Raw genomic sequence first — 21,782 nt, forward strand, 5'->3', positions numbered from 1 at the left:
CCTTCCCTGAACTCTGACAAGAGGGGAGGGAGGAGGAGGCATGTCTCCTGTCTAATTTGAATCATACATTGTCTTTTAATTGGAGGCTCTTGGGAGGTAGCTTTTTTTTCCCGTCTGATCCATTTACTAAGTTCACTTCCCAAACCTTTTCTTCTTGTTAAATGAGTTGAAATCACTCTTAATATTTTCTGCTTTTAAGTAAAATGAACCTCACAAATTTATACCCCAGAATTTGTGATCATTTGAACAAAGGCCTGACTGGATCTATTTTATAAAGAAGTATTATTAGTAGGAGGATTTTTTCAAAGTGCTTAGGAAAATGAACTTTTAAAATACCTAAAGTTTCTAAAATATCCACTTGGGGACAAAATATGAGAATCATTTTGGCTTTTCCCCAGAAGGAGGTTCACCAAAGGACCTCTCCTAGGACTGCTAGCTTAGTTCTAGTAAGTCCGACTGCTTAGGACAATGCCTGGCACATAGTTGGTGCTTAATCAGTGTTGACTGACTGATTGAAGTCACTATATATTCTTTTTTTTTTTTCTTTTTGGAGGGGGGAAGGTAGGGCAGTTGGGGTTAAGTGACTTGCCCAAGGTCACAGGGCTAGTAAGTGTTAAGTACCTAAACCCGAATTTGAACTCAGGTCCTCCTGACTCCAGGGCCAGTGGTCTATTCACTGTGCCACCTAGCTGCCCCTGTCAATATATATTTTTGAAAAAAAGTAAAACTTCATCTCCTGTAAAGTAATTTGTAACCAGATTTTTAACAGATTCAAACTGATCTTCCACATAATTAATCTGAATGGGTTTGCATTGGTATAGGGAGTGGTTTTTGGCAATGTTCTGTGGCAAAACATTTTTATGACTGTAACATAATATTAAAAATAAAATGGAATAAAAGAGCTTTACTATAATCTGACTATTTAAATGAAACAAACAGGTTAAAAGGGTTCTGTGTATGGACTTAAATGCAAGTTATACTTCTTAACCATTATCATCTTCCCTGAAAATAATCTTCCTGGAATACATGAGATTATTGGTCACTGGGGAAAGGGGAGGTACGGAAATCCACTTTTGGTGTGTTCAGATGCTTGTGTTTTGTATGTTTCATTGCTTTTTTTTTTTTTTAAATTTTAGTTTGGGAGATTGACACAGTTTGTTGAAAAGCAGCTGAATATATTGGAATAGATGATTTGAAGAGTTTTGTGAGTAGTTATTTGGCACGTGAGCAATGAAGGGGCTCGGTCACAGGGGTGGGGAACCTGTGGCCTTGGGGCCACATGTGGCCCTCTAGGTCCTCAAGTGCTGGGCTTTGACTGAATCCAAACTTCACAGAACAAATTTAGGATTTGGTCAGTTTTGGATTCAAAGGGCTGCACTTGAGGACTAGGAAATGAGGCCAGTACTGTTGTATCCCAAGGCAGCAGAAGTTGTTCTGTGGTGGGACCTTGGTCCCAGAATATTGGGAACAGATGCATCCAGAACAGTGAGCAAGGTGCTTTTGTGTTCTGGCTTACTGATGCCTTCTCGGATATGATGGTATTTGAATAGGGAGTGCTTTGCTAAGTATTTTATGGTGTTATAACACAAAATGAACATTGATGGCAGGTAAGCATTAGCATTGCTTTCCAGCAAGGGTTTATCTGCTAAGTAGCTCACAGCTGGAAGTCATAGGCTTTCCTTTGGTCTCAGCTGGGCTTAGTTTCATTGTTCCAGCAAAACCTTAGTAGTTCCTGCTACTCACCTTCTACAGAGAAGGGAAGGAACTTTCCTAGCTCAACTCTTGTCTCTATTGAGGGAATGAGATTAAGTTGCACGCTGGTGTGCTATCTTGGTTAAATCACTTCTCTTTGGGCCTTAGTCCTCCCTAAAAGATCTCTGTGGTTCCTTTGCATCTCTGTGAACAAGCTGACTGCTGCTGGAGCCACCCATCCCACTAATTTGGCTAAGCATGCCCATCTCCACTGAAGAGCTATAGGAGATGAAATTGATTTTTCCCCTTTTTTAGTAGTGGCCGAAGAAAGGGAGGCCTACATATAGGGGCTGGCACATTGCAATTACTACAGTAACTGAATCTAAAAATGATACTGCGTTAAGAGAACATTATAATTTGGAGTGGAGAAAGACCATTTCAATTGTTCAGACTTTAGTATAGTATAAAAGAATCTTGGGGGATGTTCACCATTCACCCAAAGGACGTGTTTGTGAGCAATTGATAAGTAGATCCATCGTGAAAAAGTGTCTGGCCACAGTCCAAATTGTACATCAGAACCACGATGGTTTTGCATTTATTCATAACTCTTAATGTCTTTGAATACTGCCGGTTCTTTGGAGCTAAATCTGGGGATCTAGATTTTCTTTTACCCTTATAGATGAATGTAACAGGCTCTGCTGTGTACTGTCTTAGAAGTTAAGGTGGAGGGGCCCAATTTTCATCACTGATAGTAGATGTGCCCCATGCAATGGATTTAATTCTGAATACTTTCATATAAATCCTATTTTTATAAAATGGATCTTATTTTAAATGCACCTGAAGTAGCTTGCTATTGGGGGGGGGGGGAGCGATGTGATAGAAATTTTAAAGTAAAGAATCATTTCATCATTTTCCTAATTTTTATTAGGAAATCATTTATTATTTATTAATATAAATAAATAAAAATGAAATAAATAATTTATTAATAAATTAGGAAATTTATTAAAATATGTTTTTGTTTTCATAAATCTAGATTTCTTATATCAGTTTTGTTTGACACAGCTTAACCTGTATTTGGGTCTGCTCAGTTCTGGAGAATAAAAATTCCTCTTCAGGCACAGATGCTGACCAGCATGGAGTCAAATATTTTGGCCTTCCTCCCTCTTGGCCATGAATCAGGACTGATATGGCCTGAACTGACCAGTGGAGTTCTACTTTCCATATCAGCAGAACTCCAGGATGGACCTATTTCAGTTGGGACTTGTAAGCCGGAAATAAACTATTTTGCTACATCTAGCTTCCTGCCACACTTCCCCAGAATAGATATATCTTCTAATCTTACCCCTCCCTACCCCTGACATCACCTTGAGAACCCTCATGGAATTTTTGAACTATGGATGGTTGGATTTACAAGGAAAGGGATCCAAGGATGTGGCAGCAAATGGAAGGATGATGATTTTTTTCCTGGGGTGTGCCCAGGTACAAACAGCTGCAAACCCTGCTAATTGTCACTGTAAGATGCTTCACTGTTTGTGTTTTATTCCACTGATGGAGTGTAAACTTAACTTGGAGTACAGGAGTGGAGAAATGGACTGGGTTTTTTTTTTTTTTTTCCGTTTTTCCCTCTGTTCCCAGGGTCTTATACATAGTAAGCATTTGGCCCCATAAATGCTTGTTGGCCCGAATTGGATTCGATTGATTATTGTTTCTTTGTTCTAACAGGAGAGAAGTCTGTCTTACAGCTAGCTTTTAAAGATAAGTTTTAAAGCTCTCCAAAACTCTTTAATGTTTTAAAGAAGCAGCCAATTAAGAAGAAAAAAAAAACAAATTTGTTCTGGTTTCCTCTGTGATTGGCAAAAAGATCCGTTTTAATTAACTTCTAGATTTCTCTATCTTAAGCAGTAGATTTTTTTTTTAATGGATGTTTTCTTTTGACACACTGATACTGGTTAACAAATAGTCCTGTATCTTCCCCCTTTTTTCTGCCTCCTTATACACCCTCCCCCTCCCAACCAGAGTACATTTCCCCAGTTTGTCCTAATGGAGTGATTGAGACTGTTAACAAAAAGGAAGGCTGTGTGCTTTACATTTAATAGTATGGTGACCAGGTTGTGTGTATTTTAAGCAGTAGTTGTCTGTCCTTAATGATGAGATAATGATGTGGGAGTCTGGGTATTTTAACAGAAATCCTTTTAAGGACTCAAGTTGAACCTAAAATAAAAATTGAGGAAATGACCCATAGTGCTTCATTCTCATCTCTCCTATTTTGTGGGCTACTCAGTTTATATGTCTCATTGCCCTTAGGAGAAAATGTGTGATATAGGGGAATATACTGGGAAGCAGGAAGCCTAGGCTCTATTCTTTCCTCTCTTACTAGCTAGCACTGAGACCTCATCTTTGAAGCCCCAGTTTGTAAAAAGAGGAAGTTGGACTAGATGATGTCTAAGATTTCTTTTAACTCTAACAATTTTTAGATTGCTTTTGAAAAAGGTAGTAAAAGTTCATTTCTTTGCCAAACATTTGTCAGGCTCCTACTATGTGCCTGGTCCTATCCTAGGCCCTGGGGATACAAAACAATAGTCCCTGCCTTCAACGAACAAATATTCTATTGGTGGAGAAATACAATAAACATGAATAAGTAAATAGTGATCTATCTGTCTAGTAATTTACAGGAAGAAGAGAGCAACAGTACGATAAGGATCGGCCTCGTGTTAGAGGTGCCACCTGATTTGAGACTTATAACAAGTGAGAGATTCCAGGAGGCAGATGAGGAAGAAAGCCTAAGTATGTGACAGGCAGGGAGGTGACCTGTGCATAGAGGCAGGAGATGGAGCCTCAAGTTTGAGGACTAGGAAGTAGGACAATTTCTGTAGAAACTGGAAGGAGGGTAATGAGCAAAACTCATGGAAAGGTAGACTGGAACAAAACTGTGAATGTGTTTAAAGGCTAAACAGAGAAATTAGGAGCTACTGCAGGTTTGTGAGCCTGTGTTTTAAGAATGTCAATATGTCAGCTATATGGAAAATAGGTTGGAGGTAAGAGAGACCAGAGTTAGAAGCTATTGCAATAGTCCAGGCAAAAGTCAAAGAGGGCGTAAACTAGTGTGATAGCCACATGAGCAGGGACAAAGACAAGGAATGTTGTGGGGGTTGATTCAACAAGACCTCCAAGCTGATTGGACCTGGTGCAGGGAGAGGGAAAAGTCCAGGAGGTCTCTAAAGTTGTGGAGTCCTATGAAAATAAGAAAATCAGGAAGAGGGGAGAGTTGAGGGAGAAATAGAAGGAACTTTGTTTTGCCATGTTGAGTTTAGATGCTTACAGACCACCTGCTGGAAGAGTCCAATACAAATTTAGGGATGCAGGACTGGAGTTCAGGAAAGACTAGGGCTGGTGCTTAGTTGCGTTGAGAGATGATAGTCAAATCCACAGGGGCTAATGAGATCATGGAAAGAGAAGTGGTCCAGGACAGAACCCTGGGATATATCCACACATAAAGTCTGGGTGTGATCTAGCAAATGAGATTAGGAGAGGAGGAATCTTAGCAGGGAAGAGAAGGACAAATAGAGCAATTTGAGTACAACCCCAGAAGAAAAAATCCAGAAAATGTAACTAAAACAAGACTAAGTAAAAAAATAACTGAATCTTCAAAGATATTATTAAAGAAAATTACATCTTGATAGGTTTAAAGAATTGATCCCTTCACCTGAAGGAGTCAAACCAAAAAGTTGAGGCAGACCTTGTTGTGTAATTGTTTAGAGGGGGGATAGCACATAGCCTGCCAGCAAACAAAGACCCCTGGACATGGGTCTTCTCTTGGCCCATGGTTGCTACAGGCTGAGGAGGCGGGGCCATGACATGTTCAGCCCTTTTATATATGAATAATATGAGGATTTTGAAAGTTTCTATGAACTGGTACATACCAGATTGCCATAGACCTTTGTTTTTTTTTTACTTTATGATATATTTTGTCTTTCTCCTTTGCAATTTTCACTTCAGTGATGCCAATTTTGGATTAGACTATACAGTGGATTTGGAGAATCATGTAAACACAGTAATTATGAGCTTACTGTGCTATTTAAAGTTCATTTCTTTTATTTTGTCCTTTAGCCATTCTAATTGAACTTTTTTCTGCTTGTGATCAGAATCCAGTGAAAGATCTTTTATAAACACTCCTAACTGAAGATGGTCATTGTTGCAAATTAAATATAAAGATATTTAAAAACATGTGTAGTGTGTTACCCTTTCCATCCCAAAATTTCCTCCTTAACTATGCCCCATGTGGTCTCCATAGGCTAAAACAATTTGAGTCTGGAGGCTTGAAGGGAGGAATATTTAAATTGTCTTAAGAGTATGTTGACAGTTTTCAAGTAAAATTAATAAATACTTTCAGACACATAACAAAGAATAACTTACCAAGATTTATCTGTTATTAAATATTATTTTTTGCTGTGATTGTAATTGATGTGAACAAATCTTAACATATATATGTTATATATATAGCAGTATTCCATTCTAGTCCAGAAACATTAAAAAATTGTGTAAATACAGTCAACAGTGTGCTAAATTTGGAGTCCCTGAAATCTATCACAAAAGCTTGGAACCCTCTATTGTTTCAAAAATTAAATAAAATAATCCTTTAGGTTAATAATCATAGCTGAGCTTTTAGCAGTCTTTGCAAATGGCATTAATAGCCTTTCTGGCTGAACAAACAGACCCAGGAAGGGGAGGTGTAGGTGAAGTTGGGACAGTTATCCTTGTTGAAGGATGCATTTTTAAGTGGGGTATCTGGTATGGATGAAAAGGGTATCTTTCTTTGGCATGACCAGTTTGATTTCAAACTTTTCTCTTTCCTGGAAAAGTAGGAGAGAATGACAGTGAGACAGCCCTAATGCTTTAAAAAATATGTATGTATGTGTATATTTATATATATATATATATTTTGATATTGATATTTCTCCCTGCTAATTGCTACTGTCTTTCTCTCCCTTGCAATTCTGTATATTCTTAGGTGTATATGTTATTTCCCTTAATAGAATGTAAGATTCTTGAGGGCAAGAGCTATTTTATTTTTATGTATTTTTTCCACCTTCTAGCACAGTGTCTGACACATAGCACTTAATAAAGTCTTGTTGATTGCTTACTGCTAATAAATCAATGTCAGATCAGGCCTGTATTTGAAAAGTTCTGACCATGGAATTAATCACCTTAGAGTTGGAACCCATTGCTGTCGAAAAGGTCTTTTTGCTGTTTTAGTCATTAACTGCCCTTAGATAGGATCTATGATGGAGCCATCCTCTATTAAATTCTACAGTAAAATAATTACATAAACTTGAACATATGACATACAGTAGAACATAGCATTAAGTGGAGGTACTGGTATAATACCTGCTCCCACTATCTTCCTGCAGTGATGGAAAGCTAAAGTAAATAAATATTTGCGTACATCTATGTTGTATGTGGATATATGTGTAATATTTACATTTTTAAAATTCCTGGATTTTATAGGACTTAATTTTAATACTTTATGAGAGGTATTATGGTATAGTAGAAACCATGCTGGATTTATTTGTGGTGAAATAGAAACGGGTTTCAAATTTGACTCTGCCTACTGAGTGACCTTGGGAAATCATGATTATCTCTCTGCACCTCAGTTTCATTATTCATAAAATGAGGGGGTCAGACTGTATGACCTAAAGTTTCTTATTGGGTTCAGTGAATTCAAACATAAGCATTTATCCCACTATGTGAGAAGACACATTATTTTTATCTTTGTTGTCTAATAAATAGCTCTCATTCTCAAGGAATTTACAGTCTTTAAGGGATAATGGTTACAGTTTTAAAAACTACTATATACTAACTAATTTAAGAGAGGAAGGTGTGCTGCTGGAGGAGATTGAGGAGTGCTCATGAAAAACTTCCTGTAGGAAATAGCAAATGATTTGAACCATGAAAGAATCAATGGGTTTCTAAGAATCAGTGGTGACTTTGCTTGTACAGAGCATTGATGACCTGTATAGAAATGCTGATGTGAGAGATGGAATTCATGTTCAGTGAAAGACAAGAGGGCAAATTTGTCTGGAGTGTAAAATGTTTGAAGGGGAGTAAAATAAAATAAATCTATAAAAGCATTAAATGAGGGGGGCAAATAGCAAGGCATCTATTTTATCTTAACGATAATAGGGAGCCACGGAGGGTGCTTGACCAGGGGGAGTGGCAGATCATTTGCATGCATATAGGTTAATTAAAAAAAAACTTTCTTGCACATATGTGCTCTTTGAATGTGAAAACTATTTTAGGAGGCAATTTCCTAAGAATTAATTTTTATTTTAATCCTAATAATTGGTTTTATGCATATTTTATATTTTAGATCTAAGACAGTAGAATCAAAACCAGGTTATTAATAATCTTCATTTGATGTAATGGGATTTCAGTTATTTTTGGCAATTTGTATGAAGGATATTTGATATCTAAATATTCATGAAGGGAAATGGAACTACCAATGGGTAGATTTTGTGTTTAATATCAGACAATGAGTACAGGTGTATCTATTAAATCCTACGCTTGTATTTTCATGGTTCTGGGGTTCAAATAATTAGAAAAAAAATTTTTTGAAAAGAAAGTCCTTTTTAAGCTATAGGTAAACTACATGACAGAATTTCTAAAATATTGAAAATTTGTATAATGCATGGGACTTTTAAATATTATGTTTGGCTCTGTATATTCACCCTATGAAATCTGATATGACTAAATATAACTAAAGGATAAGTAATTAATAGTGAAAGTATATTGACTTATCAAACAACATTTTGCTAAGCTTTAAGATAAGGATAAATGAAGTTTGAGTGATTTCCAATGTCATGAGCATGCTGCCCCATATTATTCTATTTTTCCATGGTATCTAAATAATCTAACTATGCTTTAATTACATATAGATAATATACTAACTAGGCTAAATATGGTCTAGCTGAGAAGTAGCATAATGTTGACAATAAACCAAAACTGCAGAAAACACATCCTTGACTTTTGATGATGATGGTGGCCTGGATGAATAATGTTTCTAAATTTTAATTATGACTAAAGGCGAAGAAATTGATAACAGTGAGAATCAGAGTTATATTGTTAATCATTTGGTCTCATCCACCACCGCAAGATAACTTGTTTTTTCGAATGTCTGCTGCATTTTAATATAATGCAAAACTCTTCACTCATAGGGCCAAACATGTTAGATAATCCAATTTTGTGTATGAAGTAGTCATGGACAGTATAGTGCAGTGAGAAAGCTGATAGATTTGGAGTCAGAGTTCAAATCCTGACCGCCATTTCTTTATTTCCTATACGACCATGAGCAAGTCACTTAACCTCTCTGGGCCTCAGTTTCCCCAGCTGTAAAATGAAGGGGGTTGAAGCAGACGGCCTCTGAGGTCCCTGTCAGCAATGGGCCTATATGATTAAGCAGTTGGAAGTGGATATTCCTTTCTGTAGGTCAGAAAGTTGGCACACACTTTTAAAAGGTCTTGATTACATTATTTTACGCCTGGCCATTTATAAACTATCACTTAACTGGAAACAGTGATGCACTTAACTCACTAATATTTGAGTTGCCTGTGTGAAGTGATTTGTCGTGGCCTCTAACTGCTTCTTCTCTTCCTTCCTTTTTGTCACCCTGCAGTGTTCTGTGCCAAGGTCTTTGTGGCTAGGCTGCTCCAACCTGGTAGAGAGCATGTGCGCACTGAGATGCCTGCAGAGCATGCCCAGTGTCAGATGTCTCCAGGTGCCTTTCTTCTTTCTTGTTGTAAATGTGTTATGCGTATGCTGTGAACATTTGTTAAACTCTTGAGTAGTCTGTTTAATCAAATTGTTAAGTCTGCTAAATGTTTTGTGTAACCTTCTGCTCTGAAATAGCCCCAGGAAGCACACTTAGGGCTGAGAATTAGGGCTGAGAGGGCCTCTCTGAGTAACTTCTTCTCTGGCTGGGGATCCCTTTTGTGTTCTTTCTCCCTTGAAGTTGTGGTTCTAATAGTAAATAGTTATGCATGTTGCCCGTCACATTTTGCCTTATCACTTCTTTTGGTCTTTACTATTTTTGGTTTGACTAATTTCTGAAGGGTTCTTATGATAATACATTGTGATAGATGCTGAGACCTTACTTGACCATTTTTCCAACTTAAAAATGGACCTTGGAAGCGAGGAAACCCTCCCCCTCCCCCAAATTAAGAGTATGTAACCCCAGCCAGTGGCATCAATCCACCACGTGCTGTAGTACCGCACATTCTCAGCTTCATGCTGGTCCCTCAGCAGTTTGAGCCAGTGGGTCCTTCACTGTGACTCTCAAGGTCCGCAGACTGGGACTTTGCCAGATCAAGCCTGGCAGGGAATTCTAAGATGCTATTCACTTCTCCCTTTCCCCTTCCCTCCTTAGAGAGTCATGTGGCAAATTTAAACAAGAGTGAGTTTAGTTACCCAGCTCTTCAGGGAGCCAGACTATCTAAATCAGAGTTTAATTCGGGAAGCCTTATTTAGGGAAAGCATATGTGTTGATGCCTTATTTGAGTGGTAATATTAAGATATCATTTGTGTACCCCAATTTGGCCTGAAAAGAAATATGAAGTTACTCGAATGCTGCCTATGTGGCCTTCTTTCATGCAGGCAGCACTAATAAGGAAGTTACTGTTATCTCTGATGAGAGTGCCTTTACTACTATACTAAGGTCATCACTCTCTAGTAATAATTTTACAAACTGGAACTGAAACTAGGGAGGGAGGAAGGAGGAGAATAGCTTCCCCTCCCATTTGGGATCAAGGGCTTTTTGGTTTTCTTTTGTGTGGCTGACTAGAAATGCTTTGGGATCAGTTAGTTTGTCAATATGGTCATTTATTCAAATGTACTGTATTTGGAGACCACACTGGAACTTGGCTGTAACATCATTTGTCATAGACTAGAATTCGATAGAAGGTTGCCTTGGACCCTAGACAAGCTGGGGATTTGGTAAGGAAGTCCCATTAAGGCCTAGTTTATGAGTGTGTGGGGTGGGTGTCCTTTGTAAGATGCAGGGCACACACATGTTCCAGCGAGGCTCCAGTGTACCCTGGATGTTTATTTACCTTTGAAAAGGTGTTGCTGAGCTTGTTGATAATGTGTTTTTTAATGCTGCTCCTTTTCTAAATGCTATCAGTGCATGCCTTCCGTTTGCTTGCTAATGAATGAAGATATTTGTATTATAGTAACAGTGTTTATCTCTATTGCTGTTTATCTGAAAATTGTTACCTTGAATGTTATCCATTTGCTGATTGCATTGGTCTGACCCATTAAGTAAGAAGGGGTTGCACTTATAAAGAGTTATTGGAAGTGCAACTGGTGTTTTATTGTATCCAAGTAAAACAAAGTGACCAGTTGCAAACACTCCTCAGCCAAGCGGAAGCAGTAAGAGAACACTGCTGCTTTATTTTCATAATGGGGATTGTTGTGAAAAGTCTCTGAAGTGGAATGGGTGGAAGGGTAAAGGGGCAATCCACATTTGTTACAGACTTCTTAATTGACTCCTTTCCACACAAGATAAGTTTTTACATTAGAAAAATGGGACTTTGCCCTGAGCAGTTATCCCAGGAATGGGGAAATACATTCTTTAGAAGTAGGTAAGGAGTTTGTTTGCATATGGTTTAGTTTTCCCTGGTTTGGACTTGGGGTGCATTCTCCACTGTAAAATGAAGTATTTATTTAGCTGGACAGAATGAGCAAATCTGATATTGTGGTGTTCTGGAAGCTTTCAGGCATCAATCCCTACTTAACTCCCCACCTGCTTATGGGAGTGGTAAAGGGAGCATTGTGTGGCATATAATATGAACTAAAAGGCTTTCCCTCATGGTTCTGCTTAGCTTTATTCCATGCAAGGCCAAGCACTGACTTCCCCCTGCCTCCAACAACTCTCTGAAATGAAAAATTTGGAATAATGTCTGTGTCAACCAGCAAGCATTTATTAAGTACCCACTATATGCCAGGCACTGTGTCAAGTGACTGGTGATAGAAAGAAAGGCCAATAGGGGGAAAAAAGACAAACCCCCAGACAAACGAACCCTTGCTCCCAAAGACCTAATAGTCTTAATGGGACAGAGACAACATGAAAACAACTATGTACCAACAAGATACACATACATACATGCATACATGATAAATTGGAACTAATCTGAAGGAAGGCAACTTCTTATTAACTGATTTATTGATTGACTGATATGCAAGACTGAAACTTTTTCTTTTTGGAGGGGATAGAGTTGGGTGGGCGGGTGGAAATGGGAAAGCCTATTGTTTAAAGTCATTCTAATAACTGGAAGTGGAATATAATAAGTGGAATAATATTAAATGGGGGGGGGGAAGGGAAAAACAATACAGGATTGCACCTATGGAAAGAAATGAGGGACAGGGAGAAAAAGATAGGAGGAACATCGAGGAAAGCATTCCCAAAGTCTTGGAAGGCCAAACCAGAGTGTGGGTCTTGGGGTCATAGTGACGTCCTAGTTGGTCCAGGACCAGGGTGGGGAACCTGTGGCCTTGAGGCTGCATGTGACTTTCTAGGTCTTTGGGTGAAGTCCAAGTTTTACAGAATAGCTCCTTTTATTAAGGGATTTTTTCTGTGAAGTTTGGATTTGGCCAAAGGGCTACACTTTAGGACTTAGAGGGCTACATGTGACCTCGGCCACAGGTTTCTCATCCCTGCCTTAGGGCTTCTGACTTCAGATGGCTCATGTTCAAATTCTTAAGTAAATAGGGCTTTGAAAATAGTCTTTCAAATTTGATGGGCAAGGATTACTGAATAGCAGTAAAAGCTGGAGGCTGAGAGCACTATAGGTCTTGTGGACTTGCTAAGCTAGAGCCATTAAGAAACATAGCCTTCATTTCATTTAGGTAAATGAAGAAAGCAAAAGAAAATAAAACGTGAACCTCAGTAATATATTGAAACCCAAACTGAACCCAAATGTGAATTTTTTTTAAGCTGAACTTTAAGTGGTTAAAAAAAATACCTAGTGGTCCAATTAAGACTAGAATCAAACCCCTCTGTATTTTTTTTTTTAAAGCAATTGGGGTTAAGTAACTTGCTCAAGGTTACAGGGCCAGTTATTATTTCTGGGTGTGGTGCTGAGTATCTGAGCCCGGATTTGATCCAGGTCATCCTGACACTGGATCCGGGGGCTCTTACTCGCTGAGCCACCTGGCCGCCCCTAAGCAATTGGGGTTAAGTAACTTGCTCAAGGTTACACGGCCAGGTGTTTCTGGGTGGGTGCTAAGTGTCTGAGCCCGGATTCGATCTCCAGGTCATCCCAACACTGGAGCTGGTGCTCTTACTCGCTGTGCTACCTGGCCGCCCCTGTATTATTTTCTTCATCTAATGAATAGGAACATTAGAATAGCTAACAATTATGAAGTATTTTAAGATTTGAAAAACGCTTTTCATGTATCACATTTGAGCCTCAGGGCAGAGATGGGATTCAAACCTAGGACTTCAGACTAAAACTCCCAAACTGTCCCCACTCCCTTGCCTCCTTTTCTCAGGCCAGATTCCAGCCAGATTCTTTTGACATTCTGGTCTAGTAGGTTTAGATAATATATAGGCTTGAATTCTGTGTTTAAGTGAGTTCCCTGAGCGTTGCTTCATCCCAGGTGTTGTTTTTAAAAATACCTTTTGTTCTCTTAAACACTACTGCTCTGTCTCATCTCTTGATGCAGTCAAGGCCTATTCCTGCCCACTGTTTGCAAGTGCACTTTCCCCATTGCCTCTTTGCTTTCCCTTCTTGGTTTCTCTTTCATCTCCTTCTAATCATCTTCAGCACCTGTGAGCCTTTCTCTCTCATTGTACTTATGCCAGGCATATCCATACCTTCTTCACCAGGCTCCTAGCCAAGGTCCTCCCACTAAACTCTTAATGGCTGCCACATGCAGAAGATGGCAGGGCCTTCTTTTATCCTCAGACACTGATTTGAGGATTCTTTGTATTGTGGATGTTACTATGTTGAATAGTTTCTGTCTCGGCCACAAGATGACGGAGCACTTTTCACAGAGTAGGTGCATGCCTGAATTTAGAGAACTGAAGGCCAAGAATGTAAAAACCCCCTTGGTAAGAACAGATTGGCTTTTTATTCCTAGTGGATGAAAGTGTAAATGGTGAGGGCCCTGAAAGTTAAATGAGGAACAAAGAGAAATCAGTACATCTTTAAAAGAGGCTTTCTATGTGGTTTGGTTGTGATTTGGGGTTCACATAGTGTCTTTTCTCTGAGCAGAGGGATGGCTCAGTGATCTAACCTTCTGAAGCAGTGAGAGTCAGTTTTGTATTTAGAACAAGGCCTGAAGATTTTTGTTTATTCTGAGATGAAAGTCAGTTTCCAACATGGGAATGTTTTAAAGTTAAAAATGCCTGTATTGAATATTTATAGAACGCAGTTCCTCCAACTGCTACTAAAGTTTTTTTTTTTTTTCCCTCATGCCTAACTGTGGCATAGAGGTGACCCTGGCTTCATAAAAGCCTTTGCCAGCAGAGTACAAACTTGGGTGGATCTGACGGAGGCAGAAAAAGTTCTGATTAAGGGTGAAATGCTAAGTCGTGTCCAGCTGAAGACCATCTTATTTACCTATAGAAAAAGTCAATCAATTGAAGCTTGGCCACTGTGTTTGGTGGGAGGATGGGAAAGGAGTTTTGCATATCAGAGTCATCATAGAAGAGTTGTTCTGCACTGGTGGAGAGGCATTATTGTATAATTTTGTAGTCACACAATTTAGATTTTCACAAGGGTTGAAAGTAGAAAAGATAAAATCAGCACAGTATAGAAGAGAGACAGAAAGGGAGGAAGAAGGAGAGAAATATAGATGCTTAAAAATTGGAAGGAACCTTTGGATGTCATCTAGTCCAGTCTCCCATTCAGTGCAGGAATTATCTCCTGTGATATCTCTGATAGCTTGTCATCAAACCTCTCTTTCAATATTTCATGTGATAAAGAGCTTGTTACTTTACAAAGCACCATATTCATTTTGAACAGTCCTAATTATCACTGGGGCAACGAGGTGATAGTTGCTTAGCATTTGGAGCCTGGAGTCAGGAAGACTCATCTTTGTGAGTTCAATTCAGCCGCAGACTCTAGCTGTGTGATTCTGGGCAAGTCACTTAACCCTGTTTGCCTCAACTGTAAAATTTCCTTCCTGGAGAAGTAAACGACAAACCACTCCAATATCTTTGCCAAGAAAACCCAAAAATGGGATCACGAAGAGTCAGACATGACTGAAAGTGACTCAGTAGAATATTGTCAGTGGCTTTTAAGGTTTACAAACAATTTTTTTTCCAGTAATGCTATTAGGTAATGGTAGGCCATTATGTTTTGGAGTGGTTTGGACACTCTTGGCCCTCAGCATAGATTCAGAGGGCCAGGATTTAGTTTTTAAATAAAGCAGCCTCAACTCAGTCTATCTTTTTATAGTTACAATCCTTGCTTTAGAAACAACTCACAGCAGATGAGTGGTCAGTAGTTATATTCTTCACATAATTTTAGAGTTGGCTGTGCCGTCAGAGGTCATCTAGTTCAGTCCACACCTGAACAAGAATTCCCTCTATCACACCAAACAAGAGGCCATAAGCAGCTCATCCCGCTTGTGGGTAGCTCTAATCTTCCTTTCCTCAGGCCTAGATCTGCTGCATGGCAACTTCCACATGTCGCTCACATTTCTGCTTGCTGGGGCCAAGTGGAACAAGCCTAACACTTCTCTTCCCCGTGAGGATCCTTTAAATACTCGAAGCCGGCTGTCACACACCCCGTAAGTCTTTTCCTAACTAGACTAAACATTCCTGGTTCCTTCAACTGATACTAATATGGTAAAGTTTTCCTCACATAGATCATATCATTTGATCCTCCTGTAAGGGGGTCTGTAAGGCCAGTAGCACAGGCATCAACCCTCAGTTTTACAGGAGAGAAATAAAGTGACTCATCCATGGGTCAAACAGCTACCAGGTGTATTCTATGAAGGACTGAACATATAAGCGTCTGGGCCTATAAGGTTCATTGTTTGTGGCACAGTACTTAGGCCAAGGGCATATTTCCATACGTAAAGATGACACCCCAAACTTAGCAAACTGATCAAGAGCCTTTGCCATTATTCTTGAAGGAGATTGGCAGAGAATGTGAAGTGATCTGCCAAATCTGTCCCTACTACTGGGGGAAGAAAAAGGAATCTCTTAGTTTTTACCTGACACAAGAGAACATCTGTGCTGTACACTGGATCTGTAGGTCCATCTGGTGGGTCAGCACTTTAGAGTCAGTAGACAAGAATAGAAGGAATGTTTATACTGAAGAGCCAGTAGACCTGGACTTAAATCCTGGCCTTGACACTTATTAGTCATTGGACCCTGGGCTTAACCTGAGTCCCAGTTTCTTCATCTGTAAAATGAGGGTAGTGATACTCAAGCTACCTCAGAGGCTGTTGGGAAGTAAAGCACAATGAAACCTTTAAAGCTTTATATAAATCCAAGTCAATATTATTGTTATTCCTTTCCCCAATGCAGATCATTACTCATCCAAACTTTCTCAATCTGAACATACCTTGTCTATCAGGTTTTTCTGTAAGTCCTCCAAAGCAAATCTATCCAATATGTTGGAGGCCCCTCTTCCCAGTCTTTTAGTAGTGCACTTTAAACATAGTGTTTATGACATGGAAAAACAAAGCCAAACTACTGTGAAGATAATTGTAACTTAGACACCAACATCCATTGCAGAGGATGGTGATATTGAAAATGCCATCAAGAATTTGATGAGGGCCTTCAAAGTGAAGGTAGGCATAGGGGAGAACAACAAAAAATCCATTGGAAAATATGATTTGGAATAAAAAAATAAAAGGGGCCAAAGACTTGTGGACTATTCAGATGCCTCATGCATGAACAGACTATATCACATACATTAAGCATAATGTATTATTAGTTAAGCTTTCCCAAATATTCTGTGAACTCTCTTTCTAACTGAACAATGCCAGTTTGGGAAGCTAGCCCACACAATTCAGCTTAAAAGTATAATTCAAACAGGATCTAGTTGCTAGGATATGGTTAGAATTTTCACGGGAGTTCCCTCTGTGTGCCATAAAAACATACTTGACCTTCTTACACCGAAGGGTATTTCAGTCTGGAAGAGGTTCCTAGGTATGAGTTGAAAAATTCTGCCACATTACTGTAGCAGTTCATGAAAAAGCATACACCAACTCAAGTTACAATCTTGACCTTCACTCACAAAACTGCCTTTCCTATAGATCCAAGTCCTAACGATCCAGTTCATTCAACAAAGGCACAAGCAATGATGGAATAGTGGGTATGAGGAACAATTAATAGACCCATTTGACTAGAACTTAGAGTGGGTGAAAGGAATTTATGGAAATAAGATTGGATAGCAAGGTGGGAGCTAGGTTATGGAGGGCTTTCGGTGCCAGTCTGAGGATTTTTTACTTTATCCAAGAGGCATTGGGGAGCCACTGAAATGAAAAACAAAACAAAACATTTTAGTGATGTCTTTTGTTTTATTTTATTTATTTTTTATAAGGCTGAATCTGTCTATCTTGATCAGACTTGGTCTGCCTTGCCCCTTCCTAACCATATTAATGTCCAACTAAGTCAACTGATCTAAGTCACTGGTCTGCTTGGTCCACTGCTGCTCTGACTCGGGGGTAGCATGCATATATATATATGCACTTTTTTTTTTGGAGTGGGGAAGGCAGGGCAATTGGGGTTAAGTGACTTGCCCAAGGTCACACAGCTAGTAAGTGCTAAGTGTCTGAGGCCGGATTTGAACTCAGGTCCTCCTGACTCCAGGGCTGGTGCTCTATTCTCTGCACCACCTAGCTGCCCCCAGAGTTCACTTTCTACACAAAACCTTGGGCAATTAGGTACCGGTAGTATTTTCCACCTGTCCCAGCCTTCTTTGTTGCAAGTGACTTGACAAGAGCCTCATATCCCATACATATCTATTAGAGATACCATTCTGTGTCTTTGCTAATGTTGCCTGTTCTAGACACTTAAGTTCTGGAAACACAGGGAAACATGATTGTTTTCCTTGTTGCTTTTCCTCTCAATGTGCAACAGAGCATCATACACATGTGAGCACTTGTAGTACAAAGAATAGAGTGATTATGAAGGTTAGCATTGTAAAAAGATTTGAAATGCAGTTTCATCATCTGTACACCATCTGGAATAAATTCTTTAGAAGATCCAGTTATCCTTTGTGTATATATTTTGATTCTGTACCTTATTTCTAATATTGTTCTCGTGGAAAGCAGTATTGATTTTTTTTTTTTCCTAAGGAGGATGTGTGAGAAGGAAAAACTTAGCTGTAGCTATATATTCTAAGAATTTCAAGTTAAAAGCACATGGGATCTCAAGTATGAGAAGGAATAACTTCTATAGGACTCATGGGCACCTACCTGCTTCCCATACTGCCCTCTACTGCAGGACTATGAACATTTCAGAGCATTGTTTCCTCATTTTAGACACAGGACTCTGAGCCTTGTCACCAGAAGACTCCATAGCTCATACAATTCTGGCTGCTTTATTTACTCCACCCCCTGTCCTTCACTTTCCCTTTCTTTTTCCCCATGCATTTTGGGTTCTGAAAGAGGCAAACACATGGAAAGCCAGAGTCAAACTTTTTCATCTTTTTTTTCCCTCTGGCTTCTTGCATACTAGCTGTACAGTTAGAACAAACTTCCCAGAAAGCCTTGATATCAGTGGGTGACAGGGGGCCACTTGCCATAAATCAGTCAATCAACAGACATTTATTGGGCACCTACTATGTGTCAGCACTGTATTAGACTGTGGGAATACAGGTAAAAAGATTGAAACACACTCCATTTTCAAGGAGCTAATGTTTCACTGGGGGAGACAACAAGGACATATATAAGAAGATAAAATAAATTCTGTCTTGTTTCATCTTCCTTAGCTTTCTTTCAATAATCCTGCTTACATCATATGAGAGATTCTGTTTTTATTTACCTATTTTATATGTATAATGTAATGATTTTATACCTAAAATATATGTGCACATTCATAGGGAAAGTTTTCCTTGTGAAGGATTAGTTGGCATAAATGTGGATGATTTCATTGTTTTAATTATTTGGATGTTGGTATTCTGTGCATGTAGCATAAGTTAACTGTCAATCTACCAATAAGCATTTATTAAACATTTACTATGTGCCAGACATTGTGCTAGTAAATGAAGGTACAGTGGTTCTTTAGATAGAATATATTATTTCCTGGCCTTTTTTATGAATAGGGATTTACTGCAGGATTAGCAGCTTTATTATTATTATTTAACTTTAGAGAATTTCCTGACCTAAAGCATCAATATTTCAGCTGACAAATCTCCCAACTTACTAAAAGCTTTGTTCCAGAAGTTTATTTATGAGTCAGTCATGTGGATATATTTTCCTGTAAAACCAAAGTTATATATATGATGGTGATTTTTCCAGGTCTTCCATTTATTCCTGATTATAACAGAAATACAATCCCTAAAAGTACACACCTCAAAAGTATTTTCCTCCCACAGAAACAGGATGTTAGGCCAGCTATCACTAGAACAGTTAATTCCATAGGAACAATGTTATTATAAATGCATCATCAGCCTAAATAAGTTAAAGTAGCATTTTGGACTTAATGATGTGGTCTGACAATTGTATTACCAAGAAAAAAACAACTCGAGTCAGGGAATCCTAATGAGGGTTAAGACTGTATTCCTAGCCACCATTTATAGCATTGTTTCTATAGGGTAATGTATTCTAAAGTCCTTACTCATTGGTTGGGAATTGGGATCCCAGAAACATCTGTCTCCATGGCACCCAGCCCTTGTTCTCCCAATCTAGAATGCCTAATAACTAATCATGCAAGTGATTTGAATTGGGGAACAAAGAACAGTGGATAGCTGGTGGATAAGAAGGGGACAGTAGTTTCTCCCAGTTAATTTTCCTTGGGCATTTGATGCTTGATAAATCAGATAGGGTGGCACCTGCAGTAGGGTACAGAGAAATCTGGATTGCTGTTTGAGTTTTTCCTGCCTTAGTCCTAAAGATCTTACGTATGTGTACAGATGACCATTAGTGACTCACATGAACAAACCAAAAGGTAGAAATACTAAGATATCCTCTTCCTCCCCCCCTTTCCCAGTCATTGCTAGGAAGAAAGAGAACTCTGCTTAGGTTATTTGTATGTGACCAGCACCTTTGGACCAGTTTTCTCTTAACAGCTTCCAAAACTTATTCAGATGATAGTCTTCTTGCTTCTTGAGGCTTCTATAAGTAATTCTTGTATTCAAAGACTGTTGGATTTTGGAAGTCAGGATACTTGGGTTGCTTGTGTACTAACTTATTGTGTGACGTTGGCCAAGTCACTGAACCATTTGGGGTCTGCTTCCGCGTATGTAAAATGAAAGGATTTTGCCGCTTGACCCTTGAGATTGTAAGAACATAGCTTTAGATGTAGAAGAGAATTTGGAAGCTGCCCATTGATTGATCCACTTGCCCCTCCTCCAGCCCTTTCATTTCACACATGATGTAATAACCAAGGCCCCGAGAGGAGGGATGACTTGCTCAAGGTTAACTCAAGCAATTAATGGCGGAGGTGGGATTGATCCTGGGTGCTCAGGTTCCAATATATCGCCCCCTTTGTTTCCTGTTGTCCTGGGAATGTTAAACAGGGCTGTTATGTGCACACCCTGCTGTCTGCTTCTTTGGTAGTAGTATCTTTGACAAACACTAGTATCTACCCCTATTTTAGCACTTTATTTACCATTAGAATATTCACCAAAATATTTTTGAGTTCCTACAGATCACCTCTGTACTCTTTTCCTTGGTGATTCCTACCATCCATTTCTGTATCTTAATTATCTCTACTCAGATGACTCAGATCTATGTTCCTAGCCCCGCGGGACAACTCCATCTGAATCTTGTGAGCACCTCAAACTCAGCATCCAAAATGGCTTTTATCATCTTCCCCATGCCTCTTCTTTTCCTTTCTCTTTTGAGAGTGTCATTGTCCTCCCAAACATGCTTGTTTCTCCTCACCCCTCACTACTCTAGAAGTGGCTACACTAGCCCTCATCACCATTTGTCTAGACTATTATAATAACTTCCTAATTGTTCTCTCTGCTGCCTGTCTTTGCCCTCTCCGATTCCATCTTTCACATTATCGCCAAGAGAATCTTGCTAAGCCATACTTCGGATCATGCCATTTCCTTGCTCAAAAGCTTTCAGGGTCTCTCCCCTAGTGCCTCAAGGATAAAATCTAAACTCCTCCAAGAACTTAAGACCTTCCCACAATATGGCTCCAACCAACCTTTTCTAGCCTCATTGAATATAACGTCTCTTCGTTAACTTCACATTTCTGACAAACTGGATTACTGGCTTTTCTGTAATGTGACATGATCTCTCCACTGTTATGCATCCACACAAACCTGGAATGCTGCTTCTCCCTAAAATTACTTAGCTTCTTTCAAGTCTCAGTTCAGGCATGACTTTCTTTGTAAAATGTCTTCCCCTGATCCTCCTGATTTTTCATCCCTTCCCTCTCTTCCCACAATATACTTTGATCTTTCCTAAACTCCCTTCTTTGTGTTTTACTCCTTTATGTACATGTTTTGTTGGTGGACAATAAGATTCTTAAGAGTAGGACCGGACTATATCATTTTTTCCCTTATATTTCCAATGTTTTTCTTATGTGGTGAGAACTTACTGAATTTTTAATAATTGAATTGACTCAAGTCACTAGGCTTTTTGATATGGCCAGACTCTGTTTTCTTTCCTATTTTAAAGAAACCAGGTGAATTCACACCATGGCTTCTGATAAGAGGTTTTTGGGTATGACTCTTCTTGTACGTTTCCATTGCCCCCATAGCACTCAAACAATGAGCTATGAACTTGGCCATGCCTTTTCAACCCATCCTCAAAACACAGATCTTTAAACTTGTAGCTTTGATTACAAATTGGGAGCTAAGGAACTATTCTTTTTACATATATAAAGCTTTTGAGGTTAGGAATTTTTGGCTTGAAGTGTATCAGTCTGTTAGATAGTGTCACCTGCTGGTGAAATATGA

The 21,782-nt window shown here is 39.1% G+C and overlaps 1 protein-coding gene across 8 annotated transcripts in view; it reads left to right on the top strand.

Moving 5' to 3' along the window:
* Positions 1-21,782, top strand: part of FBXW11 (F-box and WD repeat domain containing 11) — a 91,090-nt gene that overhangs the window by 26,345 nt on the left and 42,963 nt on the right. For 5 of the 8 annotated variants that reach the window (XM_069102369.1, XM_069102370.1, XM_069102371.1 and 2 more), the window contains one exon: positions 9,362-9,463. The exons of the other annotated variants lie outside the window; for them this stretch is intronic. In XM_069102369.1, the coding sequence (XP_068958470.1) occupies positions 9,362-9,463 (102 nt within the window). The remainder of the gene's footprint in view (positions 1-9,361; positions 9,464-21,782) is intronic. 8 annotated transcript variants of the gene reach the window in all.

Source organism: Petaurus breviceps, unplaced genomic scaffold, assembly GCF_028583685.1.
Source record: "Petaurus breviceps papuanus isolate PSGF00001 unplaced genomic scaffold, PetGlider_PUasm1.0 551, whole genome shotgun sequence".
NCBI classification, from domain to species: domain Eukaryota; kingdom Metazoa; phylum Chordata; class Mammalia; order Diprotodontia; family Petauridae; genus Petaurus; species Petaurus breviceps.